This window comes from Trichoplax adhaerens, genomic scaffold, assembly GCF_000150275.1.
Source record: "Trichoplax adhaerens TRIADscaffold_9 genomic scaffold, whole genome shotgun sequence".
In the NCBI taxonomy this organism is placed as follows: Eukaryota; Metazoa; Placozoa; class Uniplacotomia; order Trichoplacea; family Trichoplacidae; genus Trichoplax; species Trichoplax adhaerens.
In genome coordinates this window covers 2,715,743-2,734,572 of record NW_002060951.1, presented here as the reverse complement: position 1 = coordinate 2,734,572, position 18,830 = coordinate 2,715,743, and the positions used below count along the sequence as shown (strand labels likewise).

The window sequence follows — 18,830 nt, the reverse complement described above, 5'->3', positions numbered from 1 at the left end:
TTTAAATGTAACCTATTTGAATATAGCATTAGTAATACAGAAAATATTGCACGGCTATCTTTAAAGATCCGGTATACTGTAAATTGCAAGCTTACAAATAAGACGAAATAAAACTTGTAAGAAATGTACAAATAATTCGATTTAAATATTCACTATAAAGCTATTTCATAACAAAATTCCATATAACCAATAATAATGTAATAAGTCTTAGCGAAACTATCTAATAAAATTAACAATTTTTTACGGTCGCATTGCTTTAACGATATCTTTAAATGTTATTTTCTCGCTGATTCTTTTCAGATTAGCGATAGTATTCCACAGAGTTTGAAAGAACGGTACTTCATCGTAGTAAATATTGTTACGTCTGCAAATATCTTTAACCATTTTCTGAACCTCTCGGTACGTGCTTCTAGGAAGTTTAGGGAATAGATGATGTTCAATATGCAAATTGAGGCCACCATGGAAAAAGTCAAACCATTCAGGGTTATCAATGTTTTGACAAGTTTCACATTGCCATTCAAAAAAATTCATATTCATGGTTTCGTCTCGATCATGAAATGGTTTAGAGTAATGATTTAAAATAAGTTGCACATGCAATACACCTTCTCCTAAGCAGGCAAATAAATACATAAGTCCAATATGTGTCCAGTTAGGGAGAAAGCTGATTAAGAAACCTGTCCATATAAAATGCAATAGTAGTCCAACCCACTGATACCAACGAGTCTCTAAATGGAATGCATCAACAATTACTGCAGGGCGGCCAAAGACAACTGCCAAAGGAATAAAGGTCAACCACTGGATTTTTATAAAAAATTTTTGAAGTTTTGTATTGAAAAATTGTAACAATCTTTCATTTTGAGCCCAAACTTCTTCAGTCATTTGAGGATCGGTTACCCCAACACCTTCAACTAAAGTATTTGTTAGACTATGGTGCGCGAAATGTTCTTCTCTCCACCAATCGCTATTAATACCTATTGCAACAGTGCCGGAAAGAAATCCACCAACTCTATTCCAGAATCGCGATTTAAAGATTTGACTGTGTTGAAAATCGTGTAAAAAAAATCCGCATTGTTGCCAAAACCAAGCTAATCCTAATCCGCATAAACAATGTACGAATAGGCTTTTGCTATTAACAACCCCATAGATCACAGCAGCCAAGATAGTAAAAGGCACTGACCATTTCTGTAAGAGCCAAGAATTGGACGGATAATAATAGTTGTTTTCTAGAAAATATTTAAGTAAATTTCGATACTCTTGCATAGCCTTTGATGGTGGTTTCTTAGAGGTGTAGTCGCCGACAGGTTTACGGTGCTTTAGTAATTCAAATGCTTGCGGATGATTAGCAAAGAACACATCCGTAGCGTCTTTACCGATAAATTCTTTGATAATATCTCCACCCGGATGACGAGGCACGAAGCTTGTAACATCGTACCATTTACCGTCAATGGCAAGTAGTGCACGTCCTGAATCTTTTAGTGATTCCTCTTTCAGGGTGGTTCGATGAGTTAAAGTTTCTTCAGGGTTGGGAGCCATTTTCGTAACAATTACACACGCAATATGTATCCTATAAATGTAGTACGTGTAGTAGTAGAACTGTGTTAGTGTAAATGATACTTAATCGAGTATTGTTGTAACAATTAAGTAAACAGCAAATTATGATGTAACGGTGAGTAGTGAGCAGAATACGGCAGGGGATGTATTTAAATTGAATATTTAGATATAGTACATTAGTACAGTAGGCTAAATAAAATCAAGATTAACTAACACTACGCAAGAAAAGTTAATAAATTAGGAAATACTGTACTGAACCAAAAGCAGAGAAATTAAAAATAATAAGAAACAGCTGGACAACTCGTATAGGGATTTTAACACTTGGAAACGCTCAAGATCCAGTCGAAAGGCTTACACTAGAGAGACCCTTAGAGAAAGGGTCTCTAGCTTACACTAATAACAGGATTGTATATTATCTGTATTCTTGAAATAAAATAGATAACCAGCTACAATTGTAATAAAACTCAGATATCAGATGTCCTTTACCTTCGATATTGAATTAATTTTGGTATCGATCTAAAAGATGAACAGACTTTTTAGATTTCAGCTCAACTTCGGAACTTGGGGTCCCCTACTTTGACGTCGCGTCGTACTGACCTTAGAGTGTATAACCTGTATATTGGATAAATGCAATTATACAGGGGGCACATAGCAACCGGCAACAGTGCAGTTTTAGGCTTTCAGCCTGCTGAATGTGCACATTCTATCACATGGACAATTGACAATGCCATTTCAACCGTCGCACAAGGCACGTAGAACGGAGTGGCGTGATCATTTTTCAGGGTGTGGCAATAGCACAATACAGTACTTACAGTACAGTACATTTAATTATCCCATGGTACTGTACTGTACTGTACTGTACAGTATACTGTACAGTAGTACAGTACAGTACAGCTTCTGTGCCTTTTCAAATGAGACCACTATTGCAGGGGCGTAGCAAGCAAGTACTGTACAGTACAGTACAGCGTACTGTAGAGTACATGAGGCGAGGCATTAATCATGGGCGTGGCGAGCTCTCCAGTTATGCAGGATAGTGTACTGTACTGTACTGTACTGTACAGTATTCATTGCAGCCCTCATTTTTTTTACAGTGTTTTCTGTATTGTTATACTGTAAAGGTTAAGGTTAATCATTGCAGAGGACTTGGACCGATTGTCATTGCAGCTACAGCACACCTGTACACTGTACTGTACAGTACTGTCCGGCTGTACCGTATGAGCCTTCTGGGCCACCGTAGAGCACTATACTGAACGTGATTATTTTCTTTTCAGATAAATTACACTGTACACTGTACAGGTGCTGTGCCTTTTCAAATGAGACCACTATTGCAGGGGCGTAGCAAGCCCTCTAAAATGGTTGAAAGATGTTCAGCCTTCAATTATATCTTCAAATTTTGAAGAAATGTACTTTCAATTTGGCTCAAATTCCATACAGACAGATCAGTACAACCTTGGGAAATTGGCTTTTGATATTTTTATTACTTTTTATTGCAGTACTGTATTGAATAATTATATTTCTTTAAAGTTTCCAATACAAACTCTCAGTCGCTGTTACATGTACGCTCGCTCCAACCATCATACAACTCACGTCGTAATACCGGTCTACTGTATAGTACTGTACATTAGCACTGTCTGTCCAGAGGTTATCTCAATCGTACGGTAGCCGAAGAGGGCCAAATGCTTTCTTGCACAGTCGGCCTAGAGCTCTGATAGTACCGCCCCACTTTCTTTAAACTGCCAGCTGCCGAACTGCGCTTTCTTACACAATGTTACTACTTACTAGTTACCACTTTTGTATACAGTATGCAGTTCTGTACAGTATATCTGCATGCTTTTGCTAGTTTCGCGAATGCGCAATCTCAGATACTCAACATGTTTCACATGTGATCTAAGCTCACCTCCACGAACCTGCAGACCTCATTGCATCATACCGTATGCACATTATTGCACAACTGTAAACTGCCGAACAGCCATTGAATCCTGCGCTAAGGAGCTGGATAGCAATATTACATCTGCGATTACATTTACTCTACTATCATTCTTCAATACTGTAATTTGGAATCTGTGGCTTTGTTAGGGACTTTAACTTAAAGATACAGACGGTAATACCAGTATACAGTACAGCGTGATATTTAAGGCAATACACTTAAAAGTAAATCTAAAAATTTTATAGATTATGGTTAGTCTTCAGAGATTGCGAACATTTTGCTGACCAAACTAAGTGGTGCAATATGTGCTTAAATTTTCTAAGTTTCTATGACTGTTATTATTATCATATATTATGTGAAGTGTAATGGAGATTAACGGTAAAGGAGTATAGATACTGGCTCTCGGATTGTGATTGACAATAATTTACTGTATTTCACTTTACGAGATATATCGTGCAAATTCTTTTATTCTGCCTTAGCTATTAACATGTTGCAAGATATGAGGCTTGTAATAAGACTATACCTGTATACGTGTACGAGTATGCACCTAGTAACTTTGATCATAACTGACTATTTAGCCTGCCATGCCAACAGCAGCTGATAATGAATCAAATGTTGTTTCTGACAATGGCGGTGAGAAAGCACCTGAGCTTGCCGCAACAAAAAATGCGAACACTGAAAATGATGCCTCGGAACAAGACCAAAGTATGGACGTAAGAGGTGAGTTTATAACTTCGTTAACTTGAGCACTAAGTTTTTAAACGTACGGTAGGTTTTTATCATTGCTACCTTTGCTTACGCATAGAATTCTAATACACCACTTTTCTATATCGACAATCAGAAATAACCTTACAACTTTCTTTACCTGGTATACCTGAACCGTTAAAGCTAAGTGTATGTCAATGACGAAATAGCGCACCTTGAACACAATGTAGTATCAATTACGCTAATTCCTGATGGGTAGATAAGTTTGACTGATCCGTTTAATTTGTAGTTTGAGCTCTAAATATTATTGATGACTCGTCACTGTCAAGTACGCAAGGGATGTGTTAGTGCTGTCCTGTATGTTATGTGAACGTTATTTTACGTTGATCTTTGGACACTGCCACAGTTACCTACAACAGTAATATATTCTGTAGTGTATGAACGTGTGAAGTAGTTGAAACTGTAGATATGTGAGATTAGATTTTATTACTGTACTTACCGAAGTATGTGAGTTTAAACTGAACGATGGTTTGTAGTTTTTTAGATTGATATTAGCATTAATTGCCTCGCTCTTAAGGGATTTTATTAGTAATAATGGACTATTGTTCTTATGGTAGGTGTCAACATATGAGAGACTTATGGAACTACGCGATTATATTTCTGATCGGCCGGAGACATGCGATAGGACTTGTTACTCTCTACAAAATGTTGATGGAGTGCGTTTAGATGAATTGGCCGTGATAGGAAAATTGCAAGATATTGATGATGGGTCATTGATTCGCCTGATGGATGGTATGTAATTCGCTCAAATTTTAAATAGTTGATACCTACGATCAACATTACACATTATGATTTATAAAATATTATAATTTTTAGAGGAATATAATCTGCGGGATGTAAAAATTCATCTAAGACGTTTACGTGATCTGCTGACCAGTTTCTCCAGAGTCAACGCTTATACTGCTCAAGATAATATGTCATTAACATTTTTAAGTGGAATAACAGAGATTGATATTGAAGGTCTGAATTGTAAAGTACAGATGTAATTTACATAGCACAAGCGACAAAATTTTACTGCAGCCGTACAATTGTTTGAATCCAGATGCTGTACTCAGAGCATAGCTCGGTCACGACAAAAATATACCGTAAAAATTTCTCATTTTACTGTATACCATATTTTTTGTATTCCGTTTCCAGAGGAAGCATTGAAAAAAGGTTCAACTAAAGAATCGCAACTGGATTGCGCACCTCCATGTTATCTAATTCCTGGCAGCGCAACTTCTAACGGCGTACCTCTTACTCCATTATACTTTAATGAATCATACCAAGATGTAAGCTATCCTTGAGAGTTACAAAATAATTTGTATACAAAATTTATATAAATGTTGTGTAGGAACAGACATGATTTATCATTCTTTAAATAAAGCCTTCGCAGTGTTTGAAGGAGTTATCAACTAGCGGATGGAATCCACCTCCCCCTAATCGGAAACTACAAGGTTCGACGCTAGAGATAATAAAGTTGCAATTCGATTGTAAACTTTGCGTTTCCTTTCCTTTATTAATTGCTTAAAGTAACAACTTTATTCGATCATCTGATATTAGGTGATTTAATGTATGTCAACGTGGAGACCTTAGAAGGTGAAACTTATAATATCACAGCATCAATAACTGGCTTTTTTGTCAATAGGTAATGCTAGTAACAAGGTTTATTATATTTCTAAGGTATACTGTCAATTTGAAGTGAATGATACTTAAGATCTAAGCTGATGTTGAGTAAATAGATTTGATCTATATCTTTATCTTTATGTCTTATTATCAGGACTAAAGATCACATTTTCAATCCTGCTCCAAGTTCTGAGTTTCCTCTTAGCCACACTTTAGCTGGATTACTAAATAGGGTATCATAACAACAGATTTTCTGCTTTTATGAAAGAGGTTTCGATGTCATCCATAAATTGTGCTTTGCTTATTATGTATAACTTACCATTAGATAAGCCCTTTGTTTAAGAAGAATTTCTTAATTCTTCAAAAAGTCAGGTTAGTGCTAACATGGTGCTAATAACGATTGTAGCTTTAAATGTTTTTACCCTATTAATTAATTTAATGGCGATATGGATAATAAATTTATAGTCTTAAGACGAATCCTCTAGAACTTGTTCCTACGCCTTACCAAGGTATAATCTAATTATTTATTTTATTAAATCTATTTTAATGTAAATTAATAATTTATTTTCGAAATTTTCAGTTTTTCCATGGGCGGTGCCAAAATTAGATCACGGTTATGATAAACAGCGAGCGGAAGATTGTATGTTCTGCGCTATTATGTCTATTTACAATGCAAATAATTTCTTTGGTCATAATTTTGTAATTATATCGGACGTTTCATTACAGATTCGTTTGCTAGAGTTGGATATGAGGAGCACCTAGCAGGGCAGGTATACAATACATAGAAAATATTAAAATTCTTAAATTTTTTGTGGAGAGTAAATTTAACTTACGTAAACACCTTACAGTTACGCGATTGGAATGATGATTTTCAATCAGCTAAAGAAATGCCGACAGAAACAATTCAAGAAAAAATTGAGCGAGATCGGACCATATTTAGAGTTAATACGGACTTCGTGGCTGTAGCTACGAAGGGTGCTATCGCTGTAGTAGATGGAAATGTTGTTGCAATGAATCCAGCTGAACCAGAGAGGTCATACCTTTTCACAATATATTTATATTTAAGTATATCTTGTACCTTAATTTTTATTTTGAGCTTTAGCTTTAAATTGTGATACCGCTGTTTATTATCTTAAACAGGCTACGACTATATATTTGGAATAACATCTTCTTCAGCTTTGCTGTAGATTGTCGTGATCAATATAAGCAACTTGGAGGTAAGTCCATATATATATTACTAAATTATGAAAATACTTGATTATTTTTCATAAATTTAAATTTATGTTACATACGTCATGTAGGCGACATAGCTGCCTATCGGGCTGCGGTAAGTATCACTTTCGCTAAGTAGTATTTTCCTTTAAGAATAACAGCCTTCAAGGTTAGTAGTTATAGCTAGAATCACCGCTTTATGATTTCACGCTATTCTTAGGGGCAAGACGTACATGCGATAGACTTCGTTCAAAAGTTAGACGTTGATGGCTTACATACGCTTGAAACTGCCGTAATAGACTACTGTGGTCGGAGAATCATTGCTCAATCTTTAATTCCAGGTTCTTTATCATGTCATTGTTTATTGCAGCACAAGCCTAAACTTCATTTTATGAAATAATGATCTATTTATATGATTGTAACTGTAGGTATTCTCAACCGAAGTCAGGAGAACTCTGTAATTTATGGTTCCATCGATTCAGGTTTAACCATAGCTGCAGATGAAGTTTTTATAGAGCAGGTGAAGTAAATATTCGACAGTTCTTTGTAAGATAGGCATAATTGCAATATGTATTTAATCGTGAAGATACAAGCTATGAATTCTTGTGGTGCTTATTGCTTATATTATCTTAATTATTTCTAGTTGAAGAAATATTCACAATTATTTCGAGTTCGACCGATTAGGTATATCTTATGATTACCAGTATTATATATGTTTGTATAGATAACATAACATTTTTAACACGACGTGTTTATGTGTACTTAACTTTTTTTTTTGCTAGCGTCGTAGACAAATTTGATCAAGACGTTAAAATTTGGTCATCTATAGAATTAAAAGTGCGTTTTGTTCATAAAGAAATATATAAATACACACGTTTATTTGTATTTCTGATAAGTTTAAGCTTTAATTTGGCTTTTCTGATGAATTTACATAAATTTATTAACTGCGTAGGGCATCCTTGGATACGATCGAAGACGATATATTGTTGATTTAATTAAAACATTACCAATAGATGTAAACTTCATTGAGGGTACGTAGAGATTTCTTTAAAGATGGTAAAAGGTCTAGCTATCAATAAAGTATTGCTTAGATATAATGTACATTATAATTAATAATAAGCTTCTTTTATGGGTATATTTATAGCAAATGAGAGTAATCATGATGATAAACCCCGTAAATATTTTCCTTTGAACCATGGGCACTGCTTGTCTCGTTTACGTCGTGAGCTCGTGGAAGCTTTTATTGCGTACGTAATTTTATAGATCATCTACTAAAATGGAAGAGTGAGTTTATGGAAACACATTTATTCTTTTCAGAGGTCGATACATGCTGTACTGGAGACTTGTCGCCATATACTCTTACGCTGATCAGCAAAAGCAATTTAAAGATAAGGTGTCTTCAGAAGCATACTTTTATATATTTGCAGCTCAGAATAACTAGGTTTGATACATTTTAAGGACGGAGTTGATCAACATGGAAATGAAGCTTTAAGTGAACTTCCGGTGGAATCGTTACCATCTACAGAAGAAATTAAAGAAGGTGGCAAAAATGAATTAAGTGATAGTAACGGACCTAACGAGGGACAAAATCAAAGTACCGTATAGTATTTTAAGCTTACATTGCTTTACTCAAACCAAATCTTTTTGAATGATTAATTACAGTTTATTCTAATATTTTCTCAGATGAAAAAGTAATAGAAGCAAAGAAAAAAGCTGCCGCTGCTGTGGGTTCATACTCTAGTACTGGTAAATTGAAACTCGCATGCCGCGTTTTAAGTTTATTTAATTAAAAAGTAACTCTTGTATGGATTATAGAACTTGATATTAGGTTTAATCCCGACCTATTTACACCCAACATAAAGTTTTCGGAATCTGAGGTACTATTGCTCTAAAGGTGATATCGCTGTAACTCCATAGTAAAGTCTTAATTTTTCACATCTAGAGTGAAGCTTTGGGAAAGGATAAATCACTCGCTCATGATGCAGCCAAATTCTTAGTTGAAAGTATTATCCCTAAAACGGTACAAGCTGTTATATTTAAGTGCTTAAATTCGCCTATACGGTAAATCATACATTAAACATGGACTCTAACTTTTGAAGATTGAAGAACTGAAAAGTCTGACTAGTCCGGTCGATGGAAATTCGTTTAAGGATGTATTGCATCAAAGGTGCCTTATTTGGCTATTTAACTTAAAGATGATACATTATCCATTTTTCGGGGTAATTTGATGTTACTAAATATCTTTATAGGGGTATCAATATTCGCTACATTGGCTATATAGCATCTTTAATTGCTAATACGCCGGAACTGTCTTATGTTTATGTAAGTCCGATGTGGCGATAGTTTTATCTATTAATTTGTCTGATTTGTTTGCAGTTAGATGCTTAAATCTTTTTCGACAAAATATAACATTTCAGAAATTAAGGTTTATATTAAAATTTTTTTAAAACTAGAAACTGTGCTTGACGGAAATGATTACTAGGATTGCAAAGAGAACCTTTAAAGAGCTGATAAGACGTAGTACGATGTTGCTGCTAAACTTATTGATTTTGATAGACTATATGTAATATGCCGTAGTCAAAATTGCAGTTAAATTTATAAACCAATAAATTACTCTTCACTACTACCAATTCTAGCCAGCTTCCGTGTTTTATCTTGCGCCATCTCTCATTTTTTAAACTGCTTCCTGGTAATTGAATTTTCATGCTTGATACCCATTTATTTTTAAATCGTTTTGAGTATATTTCTTTTACATACTTCGTGTTTATCACTTTCCTGGTTACTAGGGCTCTGTTAATAATCCATTACCGAATATACCAAATGATGTATGTACATTACATCGTATACAAGTATTTCAATTTATTTATAACCTATATCTAACCTATACGGAGATGTCAATTAAGTCTGCTTCTTCTGTATTAGTTACGACCATCAAAGAAAAAGAAGAATAGAAAGAAGCATACAAAACCCCACAACTTAGCACAAGATAAATCTGATTTGCGTTAGTCGATGAGTTACTTCGAAGTATTTTCAAATCATTTTATAAAAACCTAGGCGTATATGATACGAGTAATTTAATAATTCGAATAGAATGATTTAATAAGGGCGTAAATTTTGATGGCATACTTAGTAGGATGGATTTCTTTATCACCTGAAGATTTATGGAAGCAAATATCCTCCGAAATTTCCACTTATTTTGGATATGAAATACCACAGTATGTGTACCTGTGCTTCAGCATTATCAATTAACGTTTGCTTTGTAGCTAAAGGAAAGTTAATGAACTCTTATTCTAATTTTAAAGAATTCAAAGTGATAATATTCCTGGCCAATACCTAGCAAAGTTGCAGAGAATATCTGTTTTGCGCGCTTTTTGTATGCAAACAGGTACGGAAAGGAACCGCTGTGATAGATATGGGTTTGAGTCATCACCAGAATAGATTGTTTACTACAAGATCGATTTATGCTTTATTTTAGGCGTTCAGGTAGTCCTTCGAGAATATATATTTGATAATAAAAAGGTCTTAACCTTTAATGACGATGACATAGTGAATATTATTCCCCGTGTAAAGCACTTAAATCCGAAGGTTAGTACCGGAGATTGCCTTTCAAAATAGACATTCTGCTTAGAAGTAAACATAGAATGTTTAAATTTTCAAGGCGTTAAATTATACGGAGACTGCTTTCGAAATTGCTCAGCAAAGACTACAAGCTGGTAAGGAACCTTGCTCAAGAATTGGCTAAATTTGCTTGTTACTTACATTGTAAACGTCCTATTGTAGGCGTATGCCTTAACAGGTATTAGCACTGCAAATTTTATTTATATCTTTATTTTTTTATGATATATTCGTATATCACAGGCCTAATTCAGGAAGCTCTAGATGTACTCATTGAGGCGCTAGCAATTTTTCAGCAAGTTTATGGGCCGCTACATCCTGATGTTTTTGCATGTTTCAGGTTATTTCTAAATTCTAAAATTAAATATAGCTTTGTCGCAATTTTGGTCGTGTTATTGAACTTAAGGAACAAAGGTAACAGACATAAAAAATTGTGTACTCATAATCTTATATCCAGCGGTCTGTGATGAAATAAAAATAGTTATGAAGTTTGTAATGATTCCTAACATATACGCTATACTGAGTACTCGTTGGATGTTACTGTAAAGTTTAGGACATTATATTAATTTTAGAGCAATATTGATGAAATCAAGTCTTTACTTGTTATTATGTAGATCTATTGCTCGAATTCATCACAGTTGTGATGATCCTGTTCAGGTGAGATTATTTTTATTAGATCGATATAACCTGACTGTCTTCGGTGGTTAGGATAAAATTCTAACATTGAGATTAAAATTGTTACGAAGTTCTAGAAAAATTTACTAGATTATTTTATTCGCAGGCTGTCTGTTTTCAAAAGAAAGCAACTATAGTGAGTGAAAGATTATTTGGTGTTGACAGTCAAGAAACTATCATTGCTTACGTACGTACCTTTATTATCCTTATATTTAAGCATAAATACGCATATAGATTTATCAATCCTTAAATAATTAATTACATTGGCCCTTTATTTTAGGTGCATTTGTCGTTATATTGCCATGCTGCTGGCCAAAAACGTGTTGCACTGCGTTTGATGTATCGTGCACGTTACCTAACATGTTTGGTTTTTGGCGAAGATCATCCAGATATGGCTACAATCGATGTAAGTTTGAGCATTTGCTGTAATAATTAAATGTACTCTTATGAATTTGTTGCCAGTAACTGGTTGTCTTAATTTGATTTAGAGTAACATTGGACTGATATTATTTGCTACTGAAAATAGTCAAAACGCTATCCAATTTTTAATAAACGCTTTGGAAATCCAACAACGGTAATGTAACTTTTAGTATTGATACGACAACTGAAAAATTCGATTAAGATAATTCGAAAGTGTATCAATTTTGTTTAATATCGTGCTTTCGCTAAATCCTAGATATTATGGAGATGATAGTATCAATGCCGCAATTAGGTACATGCTACATAAAAGTGTTGTACTGTAATTTCTTTAACTATCTAAGCTTTTAAACTCTTGTGCCTTATAATCGTACTTGAATTTAGCCATCATCTTTTAGCTATCGTTAAATCTACTGCCTGTGACTTTCGTTCAGCGATGCATCACGAAAAACAAGTATTCAATATTTATAACGGCAAGGTGTGATATATTGTTCCTTAAAAACTTAAGATATATTCGTACACTGGTATATTTGGCATCTGTTGTACGTTATTCAAAGATATCTTTACAATAAGTAACGTAATATAGTGTTACCAATAATGTGATATTAAAACGTATAACTGATTGAATGTTTTGCAATATTCATATAATAATGATACTATCTGACGGTACGATAACTTTTGTTAGTTTGGAGAAAAGGATGACCGTACTAAGGAGAGTTCTGAGTTTCTAAATCGCCTGACTGGACAGGCAGTTGTAATGCAGAAAAAGGTAGCTTTGTATTGCGATCTTCATTGCACTACATTACCGATGTTATACTGCAATATATTCTCGTGAAAATTGATGCATATGCTCGATATCATGTAGATTAAGGAATTAACTGCTGGCATAAACCAGAATCAAGTCGCTGATATAGTGAGTTTGCATTTTAGTTTGCGTAATGTAACTAAGGCATTAACTGCTTTAATAGATCCGAACAGTAATATATTGTTTGTTTTACATGTTTGTTAAGCCGACTGAAATTGGTCATGACAATAATCAAATTGCTCAATTCATAAATATGATCAATGGTCTACAAAATCTTTCGACTTCAGCTCCATTAGCAACTCCTGAGACCAGGTAGTGTTTATAAATTCGAATGCATAGTATGATGGACCTTCTGATTAAGTTTTAATTTTGCTGTTTTATTATCACAGTGATAGCGATAAATGAACAAGCTATGGGATACTATTTAACGTTGCTATGTGTAGAGACCCCAATTGCGTTAATCAAGAATATTTTTACTCTTGCTTTACTACGCTACCATTTCATGGTTAGTGTTTCCTGATTCTTTCGCGATTTGAGAAAGCTCCAGTGTTCAATAATTTAACCAACCGGTGGGATGAAATATATTTTGACTGACTTTATTGAGGGCACTAATACTCAAGCTTATTATAATATGGAGATAAATTTCATATCTATTTGCTGGAAATTATTTTACGGCCTTTTATCAAGCTATAATTATTCTTGTGCATTGATATAACATACCTACGGTGTAGTGGTTACGGTTTTGTACCGCAGCATTACTGTTATATTTACTAAAATGTTAAAAGGATTTTTAACTGGCACATTGTTAAACAGCGAATCTGACCTTGCATTAAAATTATTGATTAACGATTAACTATTTGCATATATTAGCGTTTTGTCGGTCTGTTAATTGAAAAAGTTTTGGAGACATAGTAAGCCTCATTAGCGTATTCTATGCTATACGCCAGGGTTCTTGCACGAACTTTTTACTCAAGCTTTAATTATATTAGTTTACATTGTATCCTAAGCTACGTTTCTGTGTTACTCATGAAAGTACAGCAGTACTGTTCCTTCTATACAATTATTTGCTACAAATTTTAGTCACACTGACGTCACGGTCATAATGCCGGTGGAAATTGCGGTCAAACTCCGTAGTGATTTCAAACTGACATCGTGGTTGTACTTTTAATCGTTTACGTGTAGGAACGCAAGCATACTGCATTTTGTTTGCGCGATCGCACATCGTGCAGACCTATTTTCTAGATCGAAACACCACTGCTGATCGAATTTGAAAAATGCTGTTTTACAGACTAGGATCGGATTATAGGAATAAGAATTCGATTTTTATCTCTGGGACCAGATCCAGGGGCCTCAAACAGGTGTCCACTACCACTACCGTTATCTTTAGCGTTGATTTCCAGCTAAATTTCAGTACTCGTTACATCTTACTACTGATTCCATCTATTTAAATGACTGTTACATTTAAGCACTACTAGTTACTAATTACCATTGCAGATGTAGTTAAAGTTCTCATTATAAGAACATTACGTGTGCAAGATTCTGATGGTAAGTAAACGTAGCTCAGGGAACTGATAATCGCTTAATTAAGTACGAAATAGTTGCAAGGTCAAGGCTTACTTTGTCACATATTACCGGTAGTGACGATACGAAAAACAAACATACACAACTGAAAACACTAAGTGATTTATTAGACATTTCCATATAAAACATTACAAATTGCGTCCGCGCCCCAACGATATTCAGATTGCACAAAGTTCGCTGCAATAAGAAACTCAAATCTTCATGTAACAATATCCATTAACATCTGAACAAGGCATATACGTAAGCTCGAAAATATTAGCACCTTGCCATCTGCATTAACATTAATTATATGCTGTCTTAACATACGTCTTGAATATTCTGGCTTAGCCAGTGTTCTTAAGGCTTTTTATACACATTCTTGATAATAATCCGGACAATTGTAGTAAAGAGTCTATTCCTTCCACAATTCTCATATGAGTAAATCCTATTTCCTATGTATGTGACAATATCGGTTAGCAATAAGTTTACTATAACCAATGATATGATAGTTATGTGTATTATGCAACCTTTATGAATTCCAGCTTTAAGTATTCAGGCATATCGTAATTTTTACACACACGAAAGATATTAGTGATAATATCAATTGGAGAATACCCAAGCTGCCACAAGTGAGATAGGACTTTATAAGCTTCGTCAATGTTGCATTCAATCGAAGCTTGTATCATTTGTTTTATAAGTAAAGGATGTGGTTCATCACATACCTTCGCCATATAAATTTTGTACAGTTATGATATTCAAAAGAAAGTGCTGCATTAAATAGATGGAATCACTAATATTTATATTTAATGATTGTTAAATAGATCTACTTAACTATGGAAATCTCCACTTAAGAGAAAATATCAACAAAATGATAAAAGAAAATCATAATACCGCGCAATGGATAGAAAATGACGTGTAATCGTAATATATTTTAACAATGTTTCGAGCGTAATTGTTCGATTTATATTATTATCATAGCATGTTTAGACAAACTGTAGATTTTCCAACACATTTACAAGAAACAGTATTCCTATTCGTCAATAAACTTACTTTGAAAACATTCTCACTATTTACGTGTCCAAATCCAGCGTATGTTGACTGTAGATTGTTTAATGCCTACAGCATGTTCATTATCGAAAGTATTGACGTAGTATGAAGTGATTGCACTGATAACATCACTAAATGATGAGTGTTACTGGAATTAACATACCAACCTGTCTCATGTCTCCCTGAGCAGTAAATATCACTGCTTCTAAGCCATCGTTAGTAGCAATAACCTAGAACAAAGCCGGTCAAATAAAAAGGGCTTTTTAATAAAACTTAGAGGAAGTTAAAAGTCTAGTGATTGGATTAATGCCTTACGCTTTCTTGCCGACAAACTTCCATTAATCTAGCCAAGATTTGTGAGTCGTTTAATCTCGTGAACCTTAAAACGGCACATCGCGATTGAATAGGCTCTATACCAGAGATTTAGAAACTGCTCAATCTTTTTAAATTAAGCTAATAGGGTCAATATGATGAGGTAGCAAACTGGAATCGTAGGTTAATACCTATAATTTTTTCAGATGTATTACAAGCTAGAGCAAATCGCGTGGTCTTCGAATAGATCTCCATTGTCCGACGTAATGCCTGCTGTGCTCCATCAGTCATGCTTAAGAATAGTAAATTAATAGTTAATGTTGGAGATTATCAAAATACATATTAATCTGATATTAAATGATGCAGTCTTCGAAGCCGCATTTTTTTTAACGCAATGAATAATTGGAATGGAGCAAAGAGTGAAAAATCTGATACCTGTCTGCTTCATCTAATATAATAATTTTATGTTTGCCAAGAGGTAATGTAACCTTCTTTTGCGCAAACATCTTAATTTTGTTACGCACCACGTCGATACCTCTACAGTACATATAGTAAGAAAGTTAAATTATGGTATACTTTCGTAAATGGTTATCTATAAAATGTAAGATCTGCGTAGTCGGATGTATTCTTGTTCATCACAATTAAGGTATAATTCTCTTTTAGGTGCACTGGTAATGTCAAGTATTTAAAAATAATATTGCCCCTTATAAAGTGAATTATGAATGTATCGACTATTATTATCATGAAATAATTATTTCTTAAATCTATTCATAATATACATATATAAGCAGTATATAATAGTGCTGAGTCTGCTGATTAATACTAGTTCGTAAGCAATTGCATAAAGTACTAGGATTAAATAGTATGATCAATAGCATTCGCTTCACCGACTCTATTGCTGCGTAATGTGAACCAATTAAGCATAATGAGGGGCTAATTTTACCTGTCATTTGAAGCATTTAGCTCTAAGACTGCATCTTTCATTGAAGTTCCAAGAAGCTGTCTAGCTATGCATAATATACTTGTTGTTTTACCAGTTCCAGGAGGTCCCTAAATAAAAACAACACCAAATACTTAGCAGAGTTCAGCTATTTGAGCATCAAACAGTCTGAAAAAAATTTGTAAGTACACCAATGTTAGTCATTATGTAATAAGGAATTTTAGTCAGTACGGTAAGTTAGGAAATAATATCGAAATTACAGTACTGTACATATATATTAGGCCGTGGGCATTGCAATGCTCCACGTACTTTACAGTGTACATGAGCAACGAATGAAATTTTGATGTGCTATCCAGCGTGTATTGCGCTGTACGTATATGTACCAGTAAGTTTTGTCGAAATTCAGTCTCACTCCAAGCTTCGACAATCCTTATAAACGTATATAGCTTACTCAGGCAAAGGTGTTAGTGATCCTTACTGAAATGGAAGTGCAATCATGAACGTAGAGAAATACTTTTTCAATAATAAGTACTTTTATTAATTAGTGTCCAACTCTGAATGCATACACGTACAGTACATGTGGGACATTCTCAAGCTTAATTCAAGCTTATCTTCTACTGTAGTGTCCTTAGACAGATTTACGCCTTACAGCAAACAGAAGAAAGTCTTTTACTGTGGAAGACAACGCATTCAAACATGCCATGATTGTGTAGCATTATACAAGACTTACCGCAATTACAATATTAGGCAAATTACCTTCCTTTGCAAATACCTGCAAGTTAAAAATAGGAAGTTTTTATTTACGTATCGTACTAACTTTTCTACGTAGCCATTTTAGACTAAATTTACGCTAGCAATTTATTCGCACCTCCAGTCGGCTAATAGTATCTTCGTTACCAACGACCTCATCCAATTGTTTTGGACGATATTTTTCAATCCTAGATTTGATAGATGTACAATTTTACTACAGAATAGAGATAAAACTGTAGCAGAAAATTAACTGCAGGCTACTGAATAGACTTAGCATGTATTACTACCAAGGAATATTGGAACATTTTTTAGTTGATTCTCTTTGGTCATCCATTTTCAATTCGTTATTTAGTGTTTAATGTTAGCTACAAAGTTTTCGAAATTTTTGAATTAAAACTTCTTAAAAATATAGAAGCTCATTCAGTACTGTACATTAAAGGAAAGACTGTGCAGTATGCTTTGTACCATTTTCACTGTTTTTTTATTAAATTCGCGCGCAAAACATGTCTCTTTACTATTGACATACTGTACAGTACTGTACAGTGTACATTGTTCGTACTGTACACAGTGTACAGTACAGTATATCGTGTCGGGCTGTTAAATTTGTCAAGATCCATTTCACTGGTATAGTACAGTACGTATTATATGTACACTGGTGTACTGTAGAGTACGGTACCAAATTATACACTGCGCCCATAGAGGTCATAGAGGTTTTCTTAACCTCTATGACTCCACTTGAGTGCACCATTGTCTGAGGCGGCCTAGACCTGACTCTGAGCCTTCTGGGGCCGCAGTACAATGTACAGTGTACAGTACAATAACAGTATACTGTAGTACTGTACTGTACGGTATCTTAGGCCTTCCAAATTTTACGTACAGTACAGTACTGTACAACTACAAAAGTGATTACTGTACAGTACAGTACGTTAGGTTTGGATAAACGTACTGTACACTGTACACTGCCATGCACTACTGTAAGCAGAGGCGCACATGTACCGTTATAACTGCTGTACTGTTACAGTAGTAAACTTTTAAGGTTACACTACAGTATACTAGTCCCCGCTCGTACCGCATTGTGGCCTCCATTGAACAGCTACTGAGCACGCCGAATGACGGACGAAAGCGTGACAACTTTTTTCTGTGAACCATAATTATGTTACGAAAACCAGTGCAATCGAGTAGTCGTACAACTGTACTATACAGTGTACAGCAATAGTGTACTGTGCTGTACTATACCGTGTACAGTTTTTCAGTTTTATCTGTTACACACTTGACACTGTTTTTCATTTCTGTTCAAGCTGCAATCCCACGAGCTGCGAAAAAGAAGGAATAGTAAAAAGTAGCACAGTCTTTGCCATTTGGGAGATTTTTGAGTACTCTTCAAAACTAATTTTTGTTGGGAGTCAAGGTTGTGGCCCGAAGGTAATATTTAAAATTCCTCCATTTTTATAATTCAGTAAGAAAAATGCCCTCGGTTCTCGTGGTTAGCATGCTGTGATCCAAGACTTTCGTTAATATTTTTGTATCGTTATTAATGGCGGCTGAAATTAAAAACGACCCCAAAATCTTCTTTAACTTAAACCTACTGGTACTGATATTATAATGATGTAATCTGTTTTATTTTATAACTGGGATGAATTTAGGTAATT

At 34.6% G+C, this 18,830-nt stretch overlaps 3 protein-coding genes across 3 annotated transcripts; 1 reads left to right on the top strand and 2 right to left on the bottom strand.

Moving 5' to 3' along the window:
- Positions 1–240: 240 nt before the first annotated feature.
- Positions 241–1,533, bottom strand: TRIADDRAFT_28957 (uncharacterized protein; the record flags this gene model as incomplete). The annotated part of the gene is made up of 1 exon (XM_002114983.1): positions 241–1,533. The coding sequence occupies one exon, from the start codon at positions 1,531–1,533 to the stop codon at positions 241–243; it is 1,293 nt and encodes a 430-aa protein (XP_002115019.1).
- A 3,267-nt stretch (positions 1,534–4,800) lies between these two features.
- On the top strand, positions 4,801–12,602 carry TRIADDRAFT_28748 (uncharacterized protein; the record flags this gene model as incomplete). Its single annotated transcript, XM_002115149.1, has 39 exons — positions 4,801–4,975; positions 5,060–5,203; positions 5,387–5,514; positions 5,619–5,679; positions 5,786–5,870; positions 6,003–6,081; positions 6,174–6,220; positions 6,314–6,357; positions 6,429–6,488; positions 6,575–6,618; positions 6,697–6,881; positions 6,989–7,065; positions 7,150–7,175; positions 7,281–7,401; positions 7,489–7,580; positions 7,704–7,744; positions 7,843–7,897; positions 8,013–8,091; positions 8,205–8,307; positions 8,378–8,453; positions 8,519–8,659; positions 8,767–8,806; positions 8,876–8,937; positions 9,003–9,100; positions 9,177–9,227; positions 9,310–9,382; positions 9,514–9,580; positions 9,697–9,749; positions 9,983–10,061; positions 10,194–10,275; positions 10,363–10,445; positions 10,536–10,645; positions 10,864–11,008; positions 11,422–11,537; positions 11,631–11,756; positions 11,839–11,924; positions 12,027–12,062; positions 12,152–12,245; positions 12,453–12,602. Coding segments are annotated over 39 exons (3,414 nt in total), but the record flags the coding sequence as incomplete, so codon positions are not given.
- A 1,874-nt stretch (positions 12,603–14,476) lies between these two features.
- On the bottom strand, positions 14,477–17,368 carry TRIADDRAFT_28707 (uncharacterized protein; the record flags this gene model as incomplete). The annotated part of the gene is made up of 10 exons (XM_002114982.1): positions 14,477–14,584; positions 14,660–14,854; positions 15,183–15,248; positions 15,347–15,409; positions 15,495–15,589; positions 15,683–15,783; positions 15,927–16,028; positions 16,435–16,541; positions 17,162–17,203; positions 17,300–17,368. Coding segments are annotated over 10 exons (948 nt in total), but the record flags the coding sequence as incomplete, so codon positions are not given.
- Between the last annotated feature and the right edge of the window lie 1,462 nt (positions 17,369–18,830).